Source organism: Hoplias malabaricus, chromosome Y (genome assembly GCF_029633855.1).
Source record: "Hoplias malabaricus isolate fHopMal1 chromosome Y, fHopMal1.hap1, whole genome shotgun sequence".
In the NCBI taxonomy this organism is placed as follows: domain Eukaryota; kingdom Metazoa; phylum Chordata; class Actinopteri; order Characiformes; family Erythrinidae; genus Hoplias; species Hoplias malabaricus.
The window spans coordinates 49,548,757-49,569,596 of NC_089820.1; the positions used below are offsets into that span (position 1 = coordinate 49,548,757).

The 20,840-nt window shown below is 36.2% G+C and overlaps 2 protein-coding genes across 2 annotated transcripts; one reads left to right on the forward strand and one right to left on the reverse strand.

Annotated features, from left to right (window-relative positions):
• Positions 1–1,345: 1,345 nt before the first annotated feature.
• Positions 1,346–13,908, reverse strand: LOC136678747 (V-type proton ATPase subunit d 1). The gene is made up of 8 exons (XM_066656875.1): positions 13,686–13,908; positions 11,597–11,768; positions 8,641–8,819; positions 7,889–7,968; positions 7,725–7,802; positions 6,142–6,318; positions 4,398–4,475; positions 1,346–2,810 (listed from the first exon to the last, which is right to left on the reverse strand). Exons 1-8 carry the CDS (start codon positions 13,810–13,812, stop codon positions 2,649–2,651), a joined length of 1,053 nt encoding a protein of 350 aa, XP_066512972.1. The 5' UTR covers positions 13,813–13,908; the 3' UTR covers positions 1,346–2,648.
• Positions 13,909–17,219: 3,311 nt separating this feature from the next.
• On the forward strand, positions 17,220–20,337 carry LOC136679495 (agouti-related protein-like). The gene is made up of 4 exons (XM_066658039.1): positions 17,220–17,323; positions 17,804–17,972; positions 18,970–19,064; positions 20,048–20,337. Exons 2-4 carry the CDS (start codon positions 17,837–17,839, stop codon positions 20,246–20,248), a joined length of 432 nt encoding a protein of 143 aa, XP_066514136.1. The 5' UTR covers positions 17,220–17,323; positions 17,804–17,836; the 3' UTR covers positions 20,249–20,337.
• Positions 20,338–20,840: the final 503 nt, after the last annotated feature.

The window sequence follows — 20,840 nt, forward strand, 5'->3', positions numbered from 1 at the left end:
GAAGAAAACCTTATCTTACATTTAGCATTATTATATTTTAAAAACTTAGAATACATAAGTAGGCCACCAAATCATGTTGGACACTAAGGAATTGGAATTTGTTTGAAGCTGGAGTTGTGATTATCACAAACCACGGTCCTTCTCCTACTGCTACCACTTCACATTAAACCTCTCTAAAAAACAGTGTACCTCCAGTGATGGCTGATGATGAATAGCTAAGGTGGCTGATTCCATGTGTGAATTAAGAGCTAGCATCTAGACAATTGGCACATTGCACACCACATGCAGCAGTACCACAAGTATTAAGTATTCTCTAAAATAGTGCACTATATAGGACCATAATGAACACATCTCAGGTTACATATGATGAAAGCACATTAGGGCTATATATGGGAGCCTATCAGAGGTAATTTCCAACCATTTAAAAATTACCCAAAGAAATGGTACTGTACAGAAAACAACTTGACACCAACTATGATCATGATATTCAGAGGTAGGACAAATCTTCTAGGACACACATCATTAGTGTAACACGTGGTCGAATGTAATAATAAAGATTTCATCTCTTTCCCTTTTAGTGGCACGTCACCTGATGACCAAATCTCCCATGCTTACATTTTAACCATAAGAACATTCAGTAAAAAATTATCTATTAGGTGCTAGGTCTATTTTGAAGTACTTTGGTCTAAAATAAATATTTGAAGATAAATTAAATTGTAATGAATAACAATTAGGCAGCACGGTGGTGCAGAAGGTAGTTGCAGTCACACAGTTCCAGGGACCTGAAGGTTGAGGGTTCAACTGTCTGTGAGGAGTTTGGTGTTTCTTCCGGGTGCTCTGGCTTCCTCCCACGGTCCAAAAATAATTAAATAAAATAAAACCCACATGTTGGTAGGTGGATTGGTGACTCCAAAGTGTCTGTAAGTGTGAGTGAATGTATGAGTGTGTTTCATCCTGTGAAGGACTGCCACCCCCTCCAGGATGTGTTACTGCCTTGTGCCCAGTGATTCTGGGTGGGCTTCGGACCGACCCACCACGACCCTGAACTGGATAAGCAGTTAGACGATGAATGAATGAATAACAATTGTACTTAAGTACATAACAGTAAATGTTACTAATCGCCATTTACTATTTGGGAACTGTTGTGCTTGTTATTGGCAAGAGATGAACATTTTATTTTTACAACTTTTTAAAGATAAAGGGATTTTTTCCATAAATTATATAATGAATAAGATTTTGCAACCTCCAGGAAGCAACAATTTAAAACCTACTATTGTGTTTTGGCTCCCTCTGCAGGTAACAGTCAAAACTAATTCTCTATTCACAAACATAGATCAATATATTTAAAATTCATTATTAGGCTGAATAATATGATATAGTGACTAGTCAAAAGGCTTGTTAAAGTTAAAATGCAGATGCACATATCAAGACAGAAATGTTAAACATAATGCAGACTATAAACACATATTCCTTATAATATACTGTATATATATTTTGCATTTATAACACAAAACACAAGCAAGATGGTTACAGCAATACAACATTTTTACAGCATGAGATGCCTGAATGCAAGGTTCTTTTTAATCTAGTTATATTCATCTATAGGTCAGAACTGTCACACAAGGCATTCCTCATTCATAAAATTTGATCTACACCATAAGTTACTGTTGCACTATTTCAACACTAATTTACAAAAAAAAAAAAAAAAAAAAAAAAAGGAAAACAAAAAAGCACAGTTCACATTGATTTCAGTTTCAAATACACAGAATCAGGTGTTCATACATTATGAAGAGCAACATTTTAACAGAAACGTTTGCTTCTCATCTGATATTTGCTTCATTGCATTGTAAAAGATAAACACACAGTACAGTGGGATAACGAACATTACAAATGACCAAGGAATCATATGCTTTACAAAAGGGACAGCGCTATGTTTTTAAAACAAGTTTAGAATTGGAAAATGTTCTGAAATTAAAAGGATTTAATTAGGAAGCTGTGCACAGACAAGTTAAAATAGTGGAATGTTTTAATCAGTAGATCATGCAAGCCTCTGTGTCTTATTCATTTTTACTTTTATTCAATTTTTCGGGCTTGATTTCTCCATCATGGAGAGGTTCTATTGAATTATAGGAGCTTGTGAAGATGCAGCATCTCAGTAAACCTATAGAACTTATCTGTATAATAAAATACGAAAGGCCAAACTGTAAATCTGCTCTTCTGCTATGAAAGACCTGATATGTGGCAATGGCCTCTTGTTGAGAGAGCAGCTGGTCTATTTGCAACCACACGTTTAAATGTGGCAAAAATGAGGGCTTAATTTTCGGTAGACAGAGCAGATGCATTGTACGTTCTGATGAAATAGTAAGCTTCCAAAAGTGTCTCTATACCACACTGGTCAGACTGTACTCTGACAAATTAATGCTTCATCTTCAGGGATCAAGAAGAGGAATGCATGATTTTATCCAAGATGGGTCAGAGAACTGTAAGCAAGGTAAAACCTCAATCAAAGGAAGCTGCTTCCATAGATAAGGGACCATAGAGAGACAAGTAACACATTACAGAAAAATAAATCATCAAATGTACAGTACTTATAAATAAGAGGCAATGCATGACATTTGGGAGGAGGGAATTAATAGGCGAGTCTGCCATTAGAAAATAGGGATGTAATTGTCAATCTTAGCACGGTGCCTCTGTGCGATGCACTCTGCAATCCACACAATGTTCCGGCATTCCTGCTCCTTCAGCTTCACATAAGCATAGAACACACTGAAGTGGAATTGGTTAAGGAAAGCCAGTTTATTCAGCTTCACCTGCAGGTAAATAAAACAGAGATAATTAAATACTGGACATAATTTAATGTGTGAAGAACAACCAAAGTCAGACCACTAAGCAAGGTGTGTGACCATTGGTCATAAGAGGACATACACAACCCCTGTTAATGCATGGCAATACCACCTGCCACAAATTTTCTGTAACCAGCACTCTTTTGGTGCTCGGAGTACGATAAATTCCGCAGCACACCCACTAGCTAAAGAAACCCTATTGTTAGCTAACGATGTTTTCCTCTGCAAATGTATTGTTTATTTTTACTGAATGTAACTGCTCTCAAACACACAATCATGTTTTAGGTGCACATTTCAGTTATGCTGAGCTTTGTTCCACCCATAGGCTAAATCAGGGATGTCAAACTCATTTTCACAGAGGGCCACATCAGCATAATGGTTGCCCACAAAGGGCCAGATTTAACTATAAGACAGTGTAAAAGTTACTAAATGTAACCAAATGTAATGTAGAACAAATGTAAGTACTCTTTAATGTTAAATAACTCTGAACGTATTACTTATTCAACTTATAAATATTTGAATATATGTAAAAATACGTTTGCTTGTTGCTCTGTTAACAACATAAATCCTGTTAATTTGTCGGGTTAGTTGCGCATCTCTGCGGCCAGCTGTGTTGCCAGGTTTTCTGAGAGTTCCTTAATTTGGTCGTGACATTTTTAAATGTCTGTATCCGGTCGGGAGACACCTGCTCACAGACCTTCAGCATACACTGCTTCAAAAATGCACCCTCTGAAAACGTGAGCAATTTCTTCCGCTACAATAAAGCTAGCTTTCACAGCTGCGTCGTTTTGGGCTGTAGCTCTTGTGAATATATTTTGCTGCGAACATTTTGGGATCAATATTTGTAGCTATTTCTTAATTCCACTTGTTGGAGGAAAAAAAAAAAAAATCAAAAAAAAAAAAAAAATCACATTGAAGAGGATACACTGCAATCTAATGGTGGAATACCATCACTTAGCGGGCAACATAATCGGCATGCATTGTGGGAAATGTAGTTTAAGGTCAATGCATGCTTTAGAATTAGTGGCGGAATAATTAATAATTAAGTCTAAAAGCGTGCATTGATCATAAACGCCATATCCAACAATTCATGCCGATTATGTTACCCGTGAAGCGACGGCCACTAGCTTGCAGTCAATCGGATCTTTTAAGCTCTTGCGGGTCACATCAAATGGCACGGCGGGCCTTGAGTTTGACACATGTGGGCTAAATGAATGACGTTTTGACTTCTGGAAAATGCTGATTAGGACACCATCATCCCCTACTTTCAATCTTTATAAAGCATTGGAAACGTTTAAATACTACCTCCATCTTTGTAAATACTGGAAAGTGATGATGAACACATACACTTACAGAATATTTCTCTCCGTGTTGTTTCCTTAGTTAAGGCAATTCAGTTTGAGGATTCCAAATACATGCTTCAATTGCAATTTTATGCCAAAGGCAAATAATAATGCTTGAATTTTTGGAGCTGCCAGACTGCTCCTCTAACCTCACTAACCTCATTGTCCTCCCCTGTTCTGCCTCCCTCCCACCACCCTCATTTATGCTCACCTCGTGCTCAAAGAAGCGATCCTCCAGCGTTTTGTCTCCTGGGTTGCTGCCAGCACCCTCAAACAGGAGTTTGTATTCCTGGTAATAAAAAACAGCAGAGTATATCCTACAGTCTGTGATAAAAATCTTGTCGCTTATCCAAGTTGTAGGAACAACAAATAATAACTTGAATTGTAGTTGGATCAAATGAAATCAGAAATGGCTTATATGAAAGGCAAAGCCCTCTAGAATATGCTTATTATACCAAATGAGTTTCGTTTAATTCATCGAGTTTTATCATTTAATTAAAAGAGAAAGGTCAGATTTTGCTTAGACATAAGTCTTGTAGCATACACCAATAATGTTGAAATTACACATTCTTTATTTTGAATACACATACATGCTATAATAACATGACAACATCATTTATGGTGCCTTGGAAATAATAATTAATATCATGTATGACTTCCATGAGCTTGGAGGACTGCATCCATACGTCTTGGCAATGACTCAAATAATTTGTAAGTCATCTGGATTGGTAAAGAAAGCAGTCTTGCAGGACTCCCAGGGTTCATCAAGATTTTTTTGGTTTCATCTTCCAAGCCTCCTCTTTACCCCAGACATGCTCAATATGTCCATGTCTGGTGACTGGGCTGGCCAATCCTGGAGCACCTTGATCTTCTTTGCTGTCAGGAACTTTGATGTGGATGCTGAAGTATGAGTGCCACCCTGCTGCAGAATTTGCCCTCTCTTATGGTTTGAAATGCAATGAACAGCAAGAATGTCTTGATGCTTCAGGTTGATGTTGCCATCCACTCTGCAGAGCTCTCGGACAACCCCATACTGGCTGTAACCCTAAACCGTGATTTTCTCCTCCACCAAACTTGACTGTTTTCTGGCTGAATCTTTGCGGTTTCCAACAGGTCTTCTGCTGTATTTGCAGCAATTGGGATGCAGTTCAATGGATGATTCATCAGAAAAATCAACCTTCTGCCACTTTTCCACCATCCATGCTTTCTGTAAGCTGTTGGCACTGGCAAATGCAACATGATTTTTTTGTTGTCTTCTGTTTAATGCTGGTTTCTGAGCACTAATTTGGCCATGGAGACCACTGCGTCAAAGAATTCGACAAACTGTTCTTGTAGATACAGCGTTTTCTCATGACAAATTTTTCATGCACCTCCACTGCAGTTGAAAACGGGCTCGCCCTACACTGTCGAAACAACAAACGGCCTCTTGAACAGTTTGGATCTGTCTGACCTGGGCGCGTAATGAACGTCACTGGTTTCTTGAAATCTTTTTCTTATCCTCTCCACTTGGAAACATTAAAGATGTCTGCCACCTCAGCAGCAGACCTGGTCTTCAAGGTCTTGATTATCTGCACTTTGGTTTGTGGTTGAATTTCTGGCATGTTGTCAGAGGTCAGGTTGCACTTAACATGAAAGTCTGGTGTGCTGGGGTTCTTTTTATATACACCTGGGAATGTGTTAATTACATTATATGTCCCAGGTGAAGCTCTAACTTGTGAATGGTTGAATAATTTAAAGACAAATGTTTAGTTTCCACAATGAATTCAAAAGTAGAAATTGCTTAATTTATAACTCAAATGGATTTAATTCAAGAATGATCTGAAACAGCATCTAAGAATATATGCCTTATGGTTTTATAGAAGTGTTTCCAAAAATGAACAATAAATCATTAGTTTGAAGGCCTGTCTGTTTTGTTTTTGGGATATTCAGAAATATGCCTACCAATGGGTACTTACAGGGTAATAGTCAGCCACAGCTTTGACCTGTTCATAGTCATCAGCACGTGCTAGCTGGGCCAGTCCCTCTGGATAGAGCTTTCCACAGTGTGGGAAGAGTTTTGCACGGTCCTCCTTCGACAACTCTGTTCCAAAGGAGTTGATGGTAATGATAAATGCCCTCCTGTCTGCTTCAAACTAAACAAGGACAATGGGGAAGAGTTGTTAAAGAACAAAGTTGTTTGAAGAACTAAAACAGTACATTTTCACACATATACTTTCAATGGATGAGGAACATTGTGCATGCTGTTCTTAAAGGTTACCTAAACTTTACCACCATTTAAGGTTTTTAGTTTACATTCACCTGATTTATTTAATCATTATTTCAAAGTGCATTTTAAATATTTTTTAGTTGTATTTGTTAAATCATTTAATTAATTATTTAACTATTTATATATTTATTTCATGTGCTTTTCAGCCTTGCACTATGAAATAAATAAATCTGTCATCCGTCAGAGGATGGGCCTAACTCTGATCCAGTCAGATTGATTGACTAGATTGCGCAGTAAGGCAAGAGATTGATTACGTATGTAAGATTCATTTTTCCGTCTACTAACGTTTTAAGAGGGCAAAATGAACTCATAAGGGAGGCTGCAAATTTAAGAGGCTTTAAAATACACCCCTGCAGTTCCTTTATCTTACACTTCATCAGGTTCCACCCCAGCACCCGACAGTCTGTAGTTAATGCTAGCTAGGTAGAAAAAGATCCTTGTTTTAGCCAACAGCAGGCTATCAATTGGACTCGATCAGGGTTAGGCCCGTCCACTTGCAGATGATGGGTGATGTTGACAGATTTAATTATTTCACGGTGCAAGGTTGCATGATATAAATATATAAATAATTAAGTAATTAACTGATTTAAATAATAATAATAATAATAATAATAATAAAGATTATATAAATAACAAAATTATGTAAGCTATTATTTCAAAATGTAATTATTAAATGAAGCATTTAATTAATTAATTTTCATTTTAATATATTATGTCTTTATTCATTTAATTCTATAAGTTTTTTTTCACAAAAAATCCTCAATATTTTTCTGAGACAAAGCTGAATTGTTCAATGTCTGAAACCTTACACTGTTCTTTAAGAATATCCTAAAATATTCACTGTATCCTACATACAACACAGAGAGCAATTAGTGTTGCTCAAATCTGCATTAACAGAGCTCTCTCAGTTATGCTCACAATAAACATAGGTGACTGGACTGCACAGAAGATGCAGCAAAGCAAAGTAGTCACAGGTATAAACATCATGATCTTCTATAAGGTGTAAAGTATTCTGAGGTAAAATTTAAGGGGGCAAATTCCCTGTCCCATATTGCAGTAACAGGCTTTACAGAGTTTTCAGTTAAATTATGATACATCCTAGTTACACATCCGCTAGAGGGCATATGTGGTTGTATCCAGTCCATCATTGGATGAACAGCTATACAAGAGCCCCTTGGAGCACAGATCTTAATTGCAAGTACAATTTAAGCTATTTGAGTAAATTCTCACAAACAATGTTGTATAAGGCCTTGAAGCAAATAATCAACTCACCTCCAGAATAGGGCACATTGTATCTGCTGTTGTCCCACCTAGGTTGGTACAGAATTTATAGAAAGCTTCAAGATAAGCCTGGAAAACCAAAAAGAGGATATATGGCTCATTCACAGTTTTAATACACATTACATATGTGAAAATGTGAATATAAGCTGTATAACCTTATAGAGGGTGTTACGAATAATCTCAATATTCATCTCATCTAAATCCTGCTCTGAGATGCAATCTTGGAAGAAAGCAGCTGAAATAAAAAGCAGATAATTGATAATCATTTAGAAGGCGCAGACCAATTATTACTAACAGCCTTAAGATTAAAAAAAAAATAATAATAATTTAAAAAAAGGATTTAAGGAAGAGTTGGAGGGCATGCACCCCACACCCGGCCCCATTCAAATCACATACAATGGTTAAAATGGTAACACCTGCACGTAAGTGAACATGGAAAAATATATATATAAAATTGCATACAACTAAGAGGAGCTGGTTCATATAAACCTAAGCCCCTTTCACACATGCACAGCAACCCAGAATTTTTCTGCACTTTACCCAGATGAGCTGCATGTGTAATCTTTTGATGCGTTATACTGAATTGTTTATTCTAATGTATATTCCTGTCCTAATTTGACAGTACATTAAACGGAAAAAGATATAATAACGTAGATTGCAGAAGGCATCTGTGATTCAATGAGTTGGTGCTTAAGGTCTAGATAAAATGACATGTTGGACTGCTGTCTCGTTTCCAAGGCTGCCTAAAACTGTGTTCAACAAGATGTTTCATGCCAGGCAGTCCCTTTCCACATCATGAAAAAATACAATGTGTGTTTATTTAGCAGTTTACTACAAAGACAAAAAGAAATCTTATAAATTGCTGTGATTGTCTTTTAATAACTCATATTTTGAGATGAATTCTCACCTAGAGGTGTATCAACCAGGATTGCATTGTAGAGTTCAGCAGGGGTCTGAGCAATGTTAACCGCCTCCATTTGCTCAAAGCTGCCAAGTGGATGGCATTTGGGTACCAACTCTGAGATGGCTCTCTGGTGTAGAGTGCCCGTGATGAGGAGAATGACATTATCTATCATATAGCTGTAACTGCAGTACAAATTAAAAAACAATGTTAGTCATAATATTCTAGCTGTTTTCATCAGTTGAAGCACAAGAGAAAGAAAAAAATGAGAATTTCACCACACATACACATACATACATATATATATATACACACACACACACACACACACACACACATATATATATTACACACACATATATTTAGATGGGCATTTTGTGAAAGGTTCAGCAAAGTTGAAATAAAAAAAACACAAAACAGAAAAATGATAAACCTCTCCTCACATATGACCAAAATACACTCCTCAGAGCTGTCTGAGAATGGTGTGGGTGTGGTCCAATACTAATGACAGTGAGTGACTGACAGCTCTCTATCACTGGAGAACAGAATGCTGTTTACGTTACCATAGCAACACACAGCCACAAGACAGAGTGGTAGCAGGTTTTTTTCCCTAGGTTTTTACTCTGAACTGCGATTGTCATTTTACACAAGATACACAATTAAAAGGCACATGCACGTAGAATTGGCATTATACAGTCATACATGTACAAACATAAGGATGAGGAGTTCAAAGATGATTTAGAAGTTCTGGGAACAATCATTTGCGCTCATGGTTGGCAATGGACTGTGTAATGATACCTTAAAGATGGTCAGGGGCCGGTTGCAAAAAAACCCCTTAAGTTTTCCCCCTTAAGTATGACTCTAAAGGCTTAATTTCTCCTTAGCTGAGGGATTTACTTAAGGGTGTTGCAGAGTATCCCTTAAAGGTTTCTCTACATAAGGAAATGTGTTAAGATGTTTACTGCACTAACAGATTTTTTATGGGAGTAAAATTCTATTGTTTCCATAGAAACCGGTGTTTACATGCACTCACTGTGATACCTGTTATTTCCTCTCCTGTACCAGCTCACAAATTTCAGCAGACAGACAAGGGCGAATGATGCGGCACACTGTTGGCTTATGAGCATGAAATACCTCGTCTATTACTGACTGGAAGGATTCCGTAGCATAAAATCAGAGAGCAGTCAGAGGTACCTTAAGTGATTTAGCTTAATTGGGTTGCTAAGGTGTTTTGTGCAGACTTTAAGGATTCCTTAAAGGATAAGACAAAGGTAAGGAGAAAAAAAAAAAAACTTAAATACATAAGTGAGCTTTTAAGGAAACATTGTGGAAAGGACTTAGGGTTTTTTGTGCAACCAATTGTATTTTTAATGAAACCTTAACTTTGACTTTAAGGAAAATCTTAACACGAGGTGTTTTGTGCACCCAGCCCGAGGTCTTTATCCTGTTTACTGCTGGATGGGCAGCCAGCAAAGCCACACATGAAACGCTGGCTTCTAAGCTTTAGCTCACCGGTCTCATCAGCTCAGAGAGGAGGCGGGGCTATAGTAGCCTTGTGATTGGTCATGGTAAGCAGTTTCCCACTTTTAGGACTGCCCATTCTACATTGAGAGGAGAGCCGTGCTGGTAATTTTTGAGGAGAGATTTATCATATTTCTATTCTGTTTAGAGGGTTCCCAGGGACTTTTTTGTAATTGTACATTTTTGAGTAAATTTAATTCACAGTAGTTTATTTTACTTAAGTTATATTTTGATTAATTATTTTTATATTTAGTTTACTTTAATTGCAATAATAGAGAAAAATCTAGTGAGCATCTTAGCTTGTAAAGCAATTTAAATAAAGCTCTGTCGGAATAGAAAAGATTCACTCCTGAAAGGCAGTGAATGCACAACAGCAGGCGATGTAGCTCAGTCCTGGTGTAATTATGCTCAGAAACATCAAAATAAGCAGTAACAGAGAGAATACACTGGCAACTTGTCTATTTGTTTTTTTTTAGTTTTGAAGCAAATTAAAGAAAAATTATAAGCAGCTAATCACACCTCTGATTTTCACAAACCAGGGGAAGAACACAGCTGTTAGCTGGACAGCTGATTAATCTCAACTAAATAAGTATTGTGCTTTTACACATTTGATGTTTTCTAAACTGTTTTTATGCTCTATCAAGAGTGCTTGTTAGCTAGGCAATTAAGCATATGTACACAAATACTGAGGATGTGTTAAAGAATAGTAGGACTGTCACTAAAAATACATTATTAATTGAATCCTTTACTTACTATATGGTTCAGTAAATATTTCATCTTAAAGCCACTGAATGCCATTCATATCTATACTGTTTGTTAGTGCAAACAGAATCTGATTTGTGAATTCTCTGCTCTTCTATACTAAATGCTTTTTAACAAACTATCAACTTTTAGGGAAAACATTAGAACAAAATTTTCATACATTAGAAAAAACTTTTCTAACATGTTAGGAATGTACCCTTTTTGTTATTGTGTTCATTTAGCTGCAAAATACAAGCTTCTATGAAAAAGTAAATAAATAATTAAATTTTGTTTTATTTTTAACAGCTAATTTAAATAAGGCTTAATGCCAAATGGGAAACAAAAAAAGGTGAACAAAATTCTTAATAAAGTATAGGTATAAATAGGAAAAGAAGACTTAATACCTTTATTTGCACCCAAGTAAATAACTTTATAAACATTTACAGCATTTAGTAGATGCTCTTATCCAATCAAATAACATACACCATCAAATGCAAAATGCAGCTGGTAATGTAGCACAACTAACTCATGTATAAGGTTAATATAACTTTGCTATAATATTTAGGTGTTGCAGAAGCATTCATATACAACACTTAACTTATTCACATTAGGTAAATCATAAAAGGCAACACAAAACAAGGACAAAAACAGCAACTGAGACTGTATGATTAACTAACATTTTAACTTGCATATTACTCACGTGATGAAATCCATGAAACTGGCTAGTGGCTCATATGACTGGTTCCTCATGTGGCGGAACTCAACCACCATTTTCTCCTTCAACTTATCATCTATCACCGATACAGTGAGAGGAGAAGCCTCATTAGCTAGAAAGCTTCCATAGTCGGTGCTCTGCAGGTGCAGCTTCAAATCTGAGAACACCAGAAAGCCATAAAAAATTATAATAATTAATAAAAACGAACAAAAAAACAAACAAAAAACCAAGACTAGTCCAAAAAGGACATGGGTTAAAGGCTAAGCACCAGCTATATGAAAGTGTCAAATAAATAAATACAGTGGAATTTGAGTTCCTAACTTTTGTTTATTGATAGTCAGAAAACATGTTATTTCTTACTAATTCAAGAAATAAGGTTTAAAAGACTGTTTGGGGGTGTTAAAACTTACTTCGCCTGTTTTAGTTGGTGTTAGTTAATGTTAGCTTGACTTGCTAAACTCGGGGGCTCAGATTATACTCGGCTATGTAGCTGCATTACGGAGGTTTATAGTGTCGGATGAATTCGAGTTCGATTTCGATCACATTTACAAGAATAACGGTACCTCTACATTTGAGTTTAGCTTATTGCTAGACTATTGTCATGAATAATGTTGGTTATTTAGCTAGATACTGTCATAACAGTCAGTCATAACGGTGTTTTACCGCGGCGTTGTTCAGCTGTTGTCCACCAGTGACGTCACGGTTGCGTTCAAGAATTTCCGTAGCGAGCTCTGGTTTTTCCGTCAATTGAATAAAATTGTCAGTTTTAAAGAAAATTAAGCTGCTATTTTCATTTTAATTCATACTTATATATGTCAGTAACTAAAATAATGTGAAATATTCATGGAGGTCCATTAAGTGGTGCTTAGCCTTTAAAAATTCTAATCAAATCAGCATATCAGATTTCTAGGCAATTATAAAATGTCAGTGTTGAGTTGGGAGATGTTGAAAGAGTTGATTTTTGTCTGAGAAAAAGAAAGATGTATATGCTTTTTCCAAAGTTGTGATATAACTGTTTCCAGTTCCTCAAAGTGATGACTAGAAAAAGGTTCCAGTGATTCAGAAAGAAGCAGGGTAGGCTGCTGCTTTAAAGGGTCATTATCGGAATGACATGTCTATGTTTTCTTGAAATAAGAGTTTGATTAATCATTAAACAATTCCAAAATAATAATTTGCTTCCCAGTCAACATATGGAAACTAATCTGCACAAAGTCATGTTTTAACTATTTACTGTGATATTAATATATTTAACACATTTAAATAAATATACATATATAAAATCTTAATTTCTGCTGAGATTAAAGCCGTCTTCGGTCTTGATTATTTGAATGAGGTTCAATACAAGGATTTACATCCATTTGGCTGACATTTTACAGTATGGAACATGACTGTGGAGCCATGTCCCATATCACATGACCAGTTAGCATGCTACACGAAAAGCTTGGAAAACGACTGATAAACTGAAATAAACACTCGTTTGTTTGCTTATTTATACCTGCCACAATAAAAAATATTATTTTTAATAGCTGTCAAATTAGGGCTACAGAGCATACCTGCTGAATCTGTCACAGCTAGCGCTTTAGCTCTGCAAATCAGTAGCTAAACCTTACATATTTGGTTAACATTATGCTTCAAGACACTCAACTATACAAACAAAAAAAATTAACCTTTGGAAGCAAAACAGACGCCAGGTACATGAATCCCCATCTTAAGCGACATTAAGACGTCAACGAGGAAACCACATTATGGTTATCTTAAAATTTTACATCTTATTGGAATTTTTATTTCCACCTTAAATGTCTCTGCAGAGCCTCGGGCCTTAAGCTTCAGAATTGGACTGCGGCACCATTTAAGGTGGAATGAAAAATTCTGCTAGCAAGCTAACGTTTGAACCTCGAAGCTGAGCTAGAAATGTAGATGAAAGGTAAAATGTTTACGTCTGGAACCGACCTTTATAATTTAATTGAGAAAACAAACTATAGTAAGACGATTATGGAAGGAATCTTTCCCTCATAATGTTAGCGTTAAGGCCCTATTACTGTTAAAGTTAACTGGCTAATGAGCAGATTCTCACCTTCCAGCGTTTCACACTGAACGAGGTTGAGATAATCTCCCTGAGAGAGAATACCGGCTTTAAATCCTCTCACCAGCCCCTCCAAATAGCCATTATCCACGTTAAAATACAACTCCGAGAAAGGCATATTGGAGGATGAACAGGGTGGATTTATGCCTGAAAAACAGAGCCCGAGTCTTCGCGGCGCTGAGGTGAATACAGCTGAAAAACCCAGTCATGTGACGGACCAACCATCTGACCACAGTGACGTACGAGACCTCAGGTTACTTACGATAGAAGGCTTTCTTTCTAAAGTTTTTTTTATGTTAAATGTTGTTGAGAGGTGGTTGTACACATAAGACTTTTCCCCTATTCTTTTTTTTCTCGCAAAAGAACAACATGGGAATACAATAAAGTTAGAATTAAATTCCTTTCTGTGGTATACAATCCAGCAAATTCTCTAATTGTTTAGGATTTCTGAACTCAAGGCCTACGGTTTCCACAAACTGGGGAGATTAAGTAATCCACATGCACGCGAAATTATAAATGTAGATGTGATGTATTGGCTTTGTGATCCTGTTATTCTAAAGAAAATAAATGGAAACGGTGCTAGAATAAGAAAAAAAGTTAAAACAAGCATAAATGCAAATACAACGTAAACATCAGAAGACTCCAGTAAAATAAAACACATCAAAAATAAAGGAAATCAAAATAAGTATAATAGTATGTAATAATAGTAATACATTTTAGTAATAATAATAAATGTTAAATATATATCTATAATAATTGATATAATAAAAAGATCACAATACCATAAACAAGGTAAGGAGCACTGGTTTTACAGGATTTTTCTTTCCTGTTGTGCATGCTTTTGTGTTCATAAAGTTTCAGTAAGAGTCCCTTTTTAATATTACCTTTTATTTGTTTATTGTTTACAAACATTAAAAGCATATAGCTTAAATAAATCAAACAAGTATAGGAAATGATTGTGATGCTATTGCTGTTTGCTAAATGCACTATACCAAGAAATGATATTGACTTGCTGTTCCACCAAAATAACCGTAAGTGCAGAAATTCAAGTTACTCATTTTTTCTTTGAACAAGAAATTAAGTGAAATCATCTTAATGTAGTCTCAGTAAAAGCTTGCTCTATTTAAACACAGAAGCATGCAGTCCCTGGTAATTGTCCATATCATGGTTATCAAGCTTCAGTATTATATAATTACAAGTAAAGAACACAATTTGTAGCCAGTAAAATCCTTTTATTTTCAGAAAAGAAACTTTACACAGGTAAGATATAAATAACAAAACAAAACAAAATTCCGTTTCAGTTAATGTAAAAAGATTTTACTTGAAGTAATTTTGAATGATGATAATGATTTGGATGATGATAACAATAATAATAAATATGATAGTATAATTATATATGCAAATAGATTAAATTATTTATTTTGTTAATTTCTAACTGAAAGTTATCACACCCTTTATAGAGTAAATATTTAAAAATGTAATCTTCCAGCAAGGTTTAATTTATATGTTGAGTTTAATATAACAAATACTGGAAAAGAAAAAAAAAAACACAAAACATAGAATATAAACTTTTGCACCGGATATATTATGTTTTATTCTTGTTTGCAGTATAATTTTAGCAAACAGCAATTGTCCATAAATGAGCTGGACTGTGTTCTCTGTAGAGGATTTATACTTACATTTACTTTGAAAATTGACCAAACAAGTCACTTGACCAGACACACCAAATATTCACATACAACAGAACAGAGCATGACAAACATGGGGGCTTGTGTTGACTGGGACACAATGTTTTAAGCATCTTAATTCAATCCTACTTAGTGCTCACATCATATATTACTCATCAATATCTATTTCCCCATATTTCCTTTCCATTACCCCAATTCTGATTAAAACAAGCATTATGGAGCAGGACTGATTGAAGTTGATGTGCAGACCCATGGAAATTTATTGCTTGTTCCCTGTATTTGCAGAGCTTGGATGCTTTACTGCGTCACTGATTTAAAAAGACCTACCAGAGTCACCAGCTCATGGAGGATGTATTAACTTCAATGCTTCTTCTACTGCAGTGTTTACCAAGCAGCAATAAACGGAAGTGTAGAAATTAAATGGTCATTTTGTTCTCTGAGAGGTCTACACACACACACACACACACACACATTGTTTTCTGGATTCTTAAAAGGGGCATTGGAAAGATGAAAATAATAATAATAACAATGAAAATTTTAAAAAGCAACCATTCCTGTCCTGACCTCACTAATGTCAACATGGCAGAAGCAGATCTTCATAGAAATGTTCCATCATCTAGTCCAAAGCCATCTTAGATTAGTGTAAATTGCTCCTGCAGCCAAGAGAGACAAACTACATATTATAATCTTCAGGAGCAATGTTTGATGTGGTGTCCACAAACGTTTGGCAATATGGAGTATGCAAAATAGGAAGGGGCAAATATTTTTTCATATCACCATACAAAAGGGGCAAATTGTGAAAATTTGATTCTATACTAAATCTGTATTAAACATCCACCTAAGCATAAAATGGTTAATTATGAGACTAACAAATGGTAACTTTCATAAGTATTGTTTGCTAAAGTTATATATTATATTATATCTTTAAAGGATTAGTTTTGTGGTATTTTGCTTGTCTATGAATTACAACCATATTTTCAGAAAATCAAGAAAACCATAAATCACTGATGTGTCAGTTCTCTAGGAGCTTATTTAGCTGACAAATGTACAAAGCAATGTTTCCTATGATTTCACTGATGAACTTATAAAATATATTCATTTAAAACTCACTCCAAAAAAGTTGCAACAGGGGAATGTTCATTTTACCAAGGTGTCATATTACTTTCCATTTAGTTGCCTTTTTTAATGATTTGGGAACTGAGGATACTAATTGTTGCTGTTTTAAAATTGGAATTATTACATATTTTTGTGTAATACAAGACTCCAGCTGCTCAAATGTCTCTGGTCATTGTTTTCTCTCTTCTCTTCTTGATGACACATCTGGACTCCAGGCATTCATTCATTCATTCTCTGGAATCGTTTATTCAGTTTAGAGTCACTGTGGGTCCAGAGCCTACCCAGAATCACTGGGTACAATTTGGGAACACACCCTGGAGGGGGTGCCCATCCTTCACAAGGCAACCAACCTGTACCAAGCCCAGTTCTCAGAGCTTGGGTTTAAAGAACTTCCCATGGTGCTTCTGCAAAGAATTGATATATGCCTTTCTCCTTGAAGTCACATAGAATGATGCTGTTACAGACTGTGCTAATTTTTCCTGAATCCACGTAGCTGTATTTGTCACAGTAGCATTACATTTTCTCATGCATCTGAACTTGAGAATGAATACATCACAGATTCTTGTTTTTATTGCAGTTTACAAAACACCCCAACTTTTTTTAGCTGAATTTGCTGTAGATGTTAACTGAACTGAGCATATAGCCAACATCAGGAAAGTAATACCAATATAGGTAGTTTGTTTGTGTGTGTGTGTCTGAAAACAGGCATTAGAGACCACACCCCCCCTCCCCTGATTAGGATCATGTGGCCCTCCTCCAAACTCTGAGACTTTTATAAAGCTGAGAGTTGCACACACCCTTAACAAAGGATCAGGAATACTGCAGGTATGAGACATACACATATGGAGAGACAAAAGGCATGCCTACATAAATACATGCACATATACTTATGCTTCTGAGTAAACATGTTATTGTGTGCTTCAGTCAGCTTTAAGCCTCATATAAGAGGTTTCTTGGGCTAAATCCCAGACTCATGTTCATTGTTTGTGGCTTTTCTTGTATTTTTGTTAATTTGTTCATGATTTAGAACTTCTTCTAATCTGCTTCTGGGAAACCAGCATTATACAAACGGCTTGGCTTTTGGCTGCAGGGGGCTTTATGAATATGAATCTTTATACCATGCTTTATGCTTAGGAATAACTGGGCCCATTTAAATCAGTGTATTTTTATGTGACCTATTAACTGTTGAATCAAATGACTTCTATGTTGATGGCTGATTATTTTTGTCAGACCATATTTTCTAGAGTCTAGATATTTTAATGCAGTGTCATGAAGTGTAGTTTGTAGTTGCTTTTATTTTAAAAGGTTGTGAAAGTGAAGGACACTGGATCTTTGACAATGCTGAGTCTTGCAATCTACTGCTGGATAAGTCTGAGCATGGTGAATGTGGCGTCCAGCCTCATCCGGACTACCCGCATGGAGGACACGCGTCCAACTATGAAGAGAACAGACAGTTCCTATTTCTCAGACATTAGTAAGTGATGTGTATTTAGACCAAATATGATTGTAGAAAGCATGGGAAATAAAAAAATCTACATTCTTTTCTTGCTGCTAGTGATGTATTCAGACTTCTGTTATTATTCTGAAGTAATTTTTCAAGCTCATAAAAAGTTAATAGAACTGCCACTTTGTACAAGCCATTCTCTTTTACGTATGATGTAAACAGTTGCAGTGTCTCCAAGTAAATATATTCATTTGCTATCTAAACAATCAGGGTGGTATTCTACAATGCAGGATTTTTCAGTTGAGCCAGATGACATAAACCTGATGTCAAGCTTGTCTAATAGGAAATGAGATGAGGAGCACTCCTATTGGACAACTCTCAACATTGGGTTTAACCTTTCTGGCTAAATGAGATTCACTTACTGGTGAATAAAACCCTACATGTCACCCACATGTCTTCTCAGTTTTAAGTGTATGTTTAATGATGATAATTTGGAAGTCTGTGAACAAATCATTCAGTATGTTTTTCTCTCTATAAATGGACTGGTTTAAATTGTAATTTTGTTAATTTTAGAGGCAGGTTCATTTTAATAACTTCTTAGTGTGTTGGATGATAGTGGTGCAGCAGGTAATGTTGCAATCACACAGCTCCAGGTTATGAGTTCAAGTTCTGCTCCGGGTGACTGTCTGTGAGGAGATTGTGTTCTCCCTGTGTCTGTGTGGGTTTCCTCCAGGTGCTCTGTTTTCCTCCTGCGGTCCAAAAAGCACACATTTGGTAGGTGGATTGGCGATTCAAGTGTCCATAGGTGTCCCTCTTTGAAGGACTGGTGCCCTCTCCAGGGTGTGTTCCCACCTTGCCCCCAATGATTCTGGGTAGCCTCTGGACCCACCGAAACCCTGAACTGGATGAGCGGTTTCAGATGAATGGATGGCATTGGATTATCTTATTAGTTACATGATGTTTAATGCATGATCATGATTTAAACTTTAAACTGAAATGTTCAAATATTGTTTTGACTGTTTTGTAGCTGTTCAAGACTCTGTTCCTGGCGTGGAACCTGTACGACCAAGAATTGACTCACAGGAAGAACAACTGCTAATGGATTCTGGTTCCTATGATGAAGTAGGATTTACTCCCATTTAAAACTAGCCATGCTCCTTTTTGCATAATGCATTATACTCTGTTTAATTTTAGGGCAGATAAACATGCTTGTCTGAGGGGGTGGGGTGGAAAGTTTATTTTTTGTACCAAGGATCCATTCATAACTTGCTATGTAGACACCTTATTGTTTAAGTTGAACTCATTCTGGTGCTATTTTAAAAAACATGTCCTATAAATTCTTTATGGGGCGTTCAAATGGTTGGCTTAATGGTCTAGGCTTTATATATAGATTACTATCCAGAATTTCTAGTGATAAAAATAACACCTGTACATGCTGCACACCGCTGAATGTTAAATGTTTACTGACCTCAGGAACAAAATTTACCCCTTCATCTAGGGAATTAGTAATGATGCCCCAGGAGTGGATAGAGTGAGAATGGCAGAGTGGCCATTAATAAAATCCTAAAAGCGGTATTATAATATTTGGTGCAATGCATTTAGTGAAATGACTGACCATTTTAAAAAAATTAACTGTAGTCTGTATTCTGCTATATCCACACTTCCTGTAAAACAGGTACTCATTATCTCAGTACTGGAGATCTCATACTTCCCTTTGCCCATTTGACCCAGAACATAAGATTGTATATTAGCTGATGAGTTTGAAATAAATTATGAAAGAGATTGGTCAGATACGGCTCATCCAAAATTTCTTGAATCAAAAATAACAGGAAGGCTTTGTTAGATGTTGGGGCATTGCTATGAAGATTTGATGGCAATCGGCTATCAAGTAATGAGGTCACAAATCATCCCTGAAAATGCTCTATAGCCTTATGTGCTTGTATACTCCTTTAGGTGAAACTTGGAATTGATCTTAAAGTTTTTAGGCTCAGTTGCTGCTTCTAAAGAGTTTCCCATTGTACTTTCCTATGGAAATTATGCAGCTGTACAGTATTCACTAAATGTGTATGTATAACATGTATATTGTCTGTGCTGTTTTTATCCAGTACCCACAGGAGGTTGCTTACACAGTACAGTTGCAGAGAAGAGGGACCCGCTCTCCTGGACGCTGTATTCCACACCAGCAGTCCTGCCTTGGACACCAGCTTCCCTGCTGCGACTCCTGTGACACCTGCTACTGCCGCTTCTTCAAAGCCTTCTGCTACTGCCGCAGTATGGACCACAGTTGTAAGCATGGACGAGCCTAGCATTTACCAGCAAAGGGGCCAGTGGCTGGGAACCTGCACAATGTAGTCAAACTCGCGCATACACACACACACACGGAAAACGTGCAAGATGCACCTTTTTTTTTTTTTTTTTTTTTTTTTTTTTTTTTTTTTTTTATTAAAAGTTTTTAACCACGGTACCACATTCAGTATCGTATCTCAGTATTATTTGACTTTTGTATTTTTTATGCATACATGTAGTTCTACTATGCTTTACATAGTTGTTAAAACGATACCCATAGCAAATTATGTACTACTGTATCAGAGTTTTGTAAATTTAAAGTTGAATGAGAAATGCTTTAGAATTTTAATGTAACTTAATAAAACATTTAAAAGCAGTTTAAACCATTTCTACTTTCCGTACATCACGCATTTTTACACAAAGAAAAGCATTTTCAAAAAGTGTTCTAATAGTGACTAGATTTGTAATAACATCAAAAATTGTCCTTTACAGAGATAGGAAAATGAATCCCTTGCAAAGGTTGTTTAATAAACATTACGGGTAAAAATATTTTGTTTTAAATGTGGCCTTAATGCAACTGCTGTACACAATTTCAAGAGTTCTGGTGTAAGC

Excerpts from the sequence above, each read along its gene's own strand:
- LOC136678747 (XM_066656875.1), bottom strand. The coding sequence starts at position 13,812 with ATGCCTTTCTCGGAGTTGTATTTTAACGTGGATAATGGCTATTTGGAG. Across the intron at positions 8,820-11,596 it reads AGTTTCATGGATTTCATCAC|TTACAGCTATATGATAGATA; the intron begins GTGAGTAATATG and ends TTTGTACTGCAG. Across the intron at positions 4,476-6,141 it reads CTGTGGCTGACTATTACCCT|GAATACAAACTCCTGTTTGA; the intron begins GTAAGTACCCAT and ends TTTTATTACCAG.
- LOC136679495 (XM_066658039.1), top strand. The coding sequence starts at position 17,837 with ATGCTGAGTCTTGCAATCTACTGCTGGATAAGTCTGAGCATGGTGAAT. Across the intron at positions 17,973-18,969 it reads TTCCTATTTCTCAGACATTA|CTGTTCAAGACTCTGTTCCT; the intron begins GTAAGTGATGTG and ends ACTGTTTTGTAG. Across the intron at positions 19,065-20,047 it reads ATTCTGGTTCCTATGATGAA|TACCCACAGGAGGTTGCTTA; the intron begins GTAGGATTTACT and ends GTTTTTATCCAG.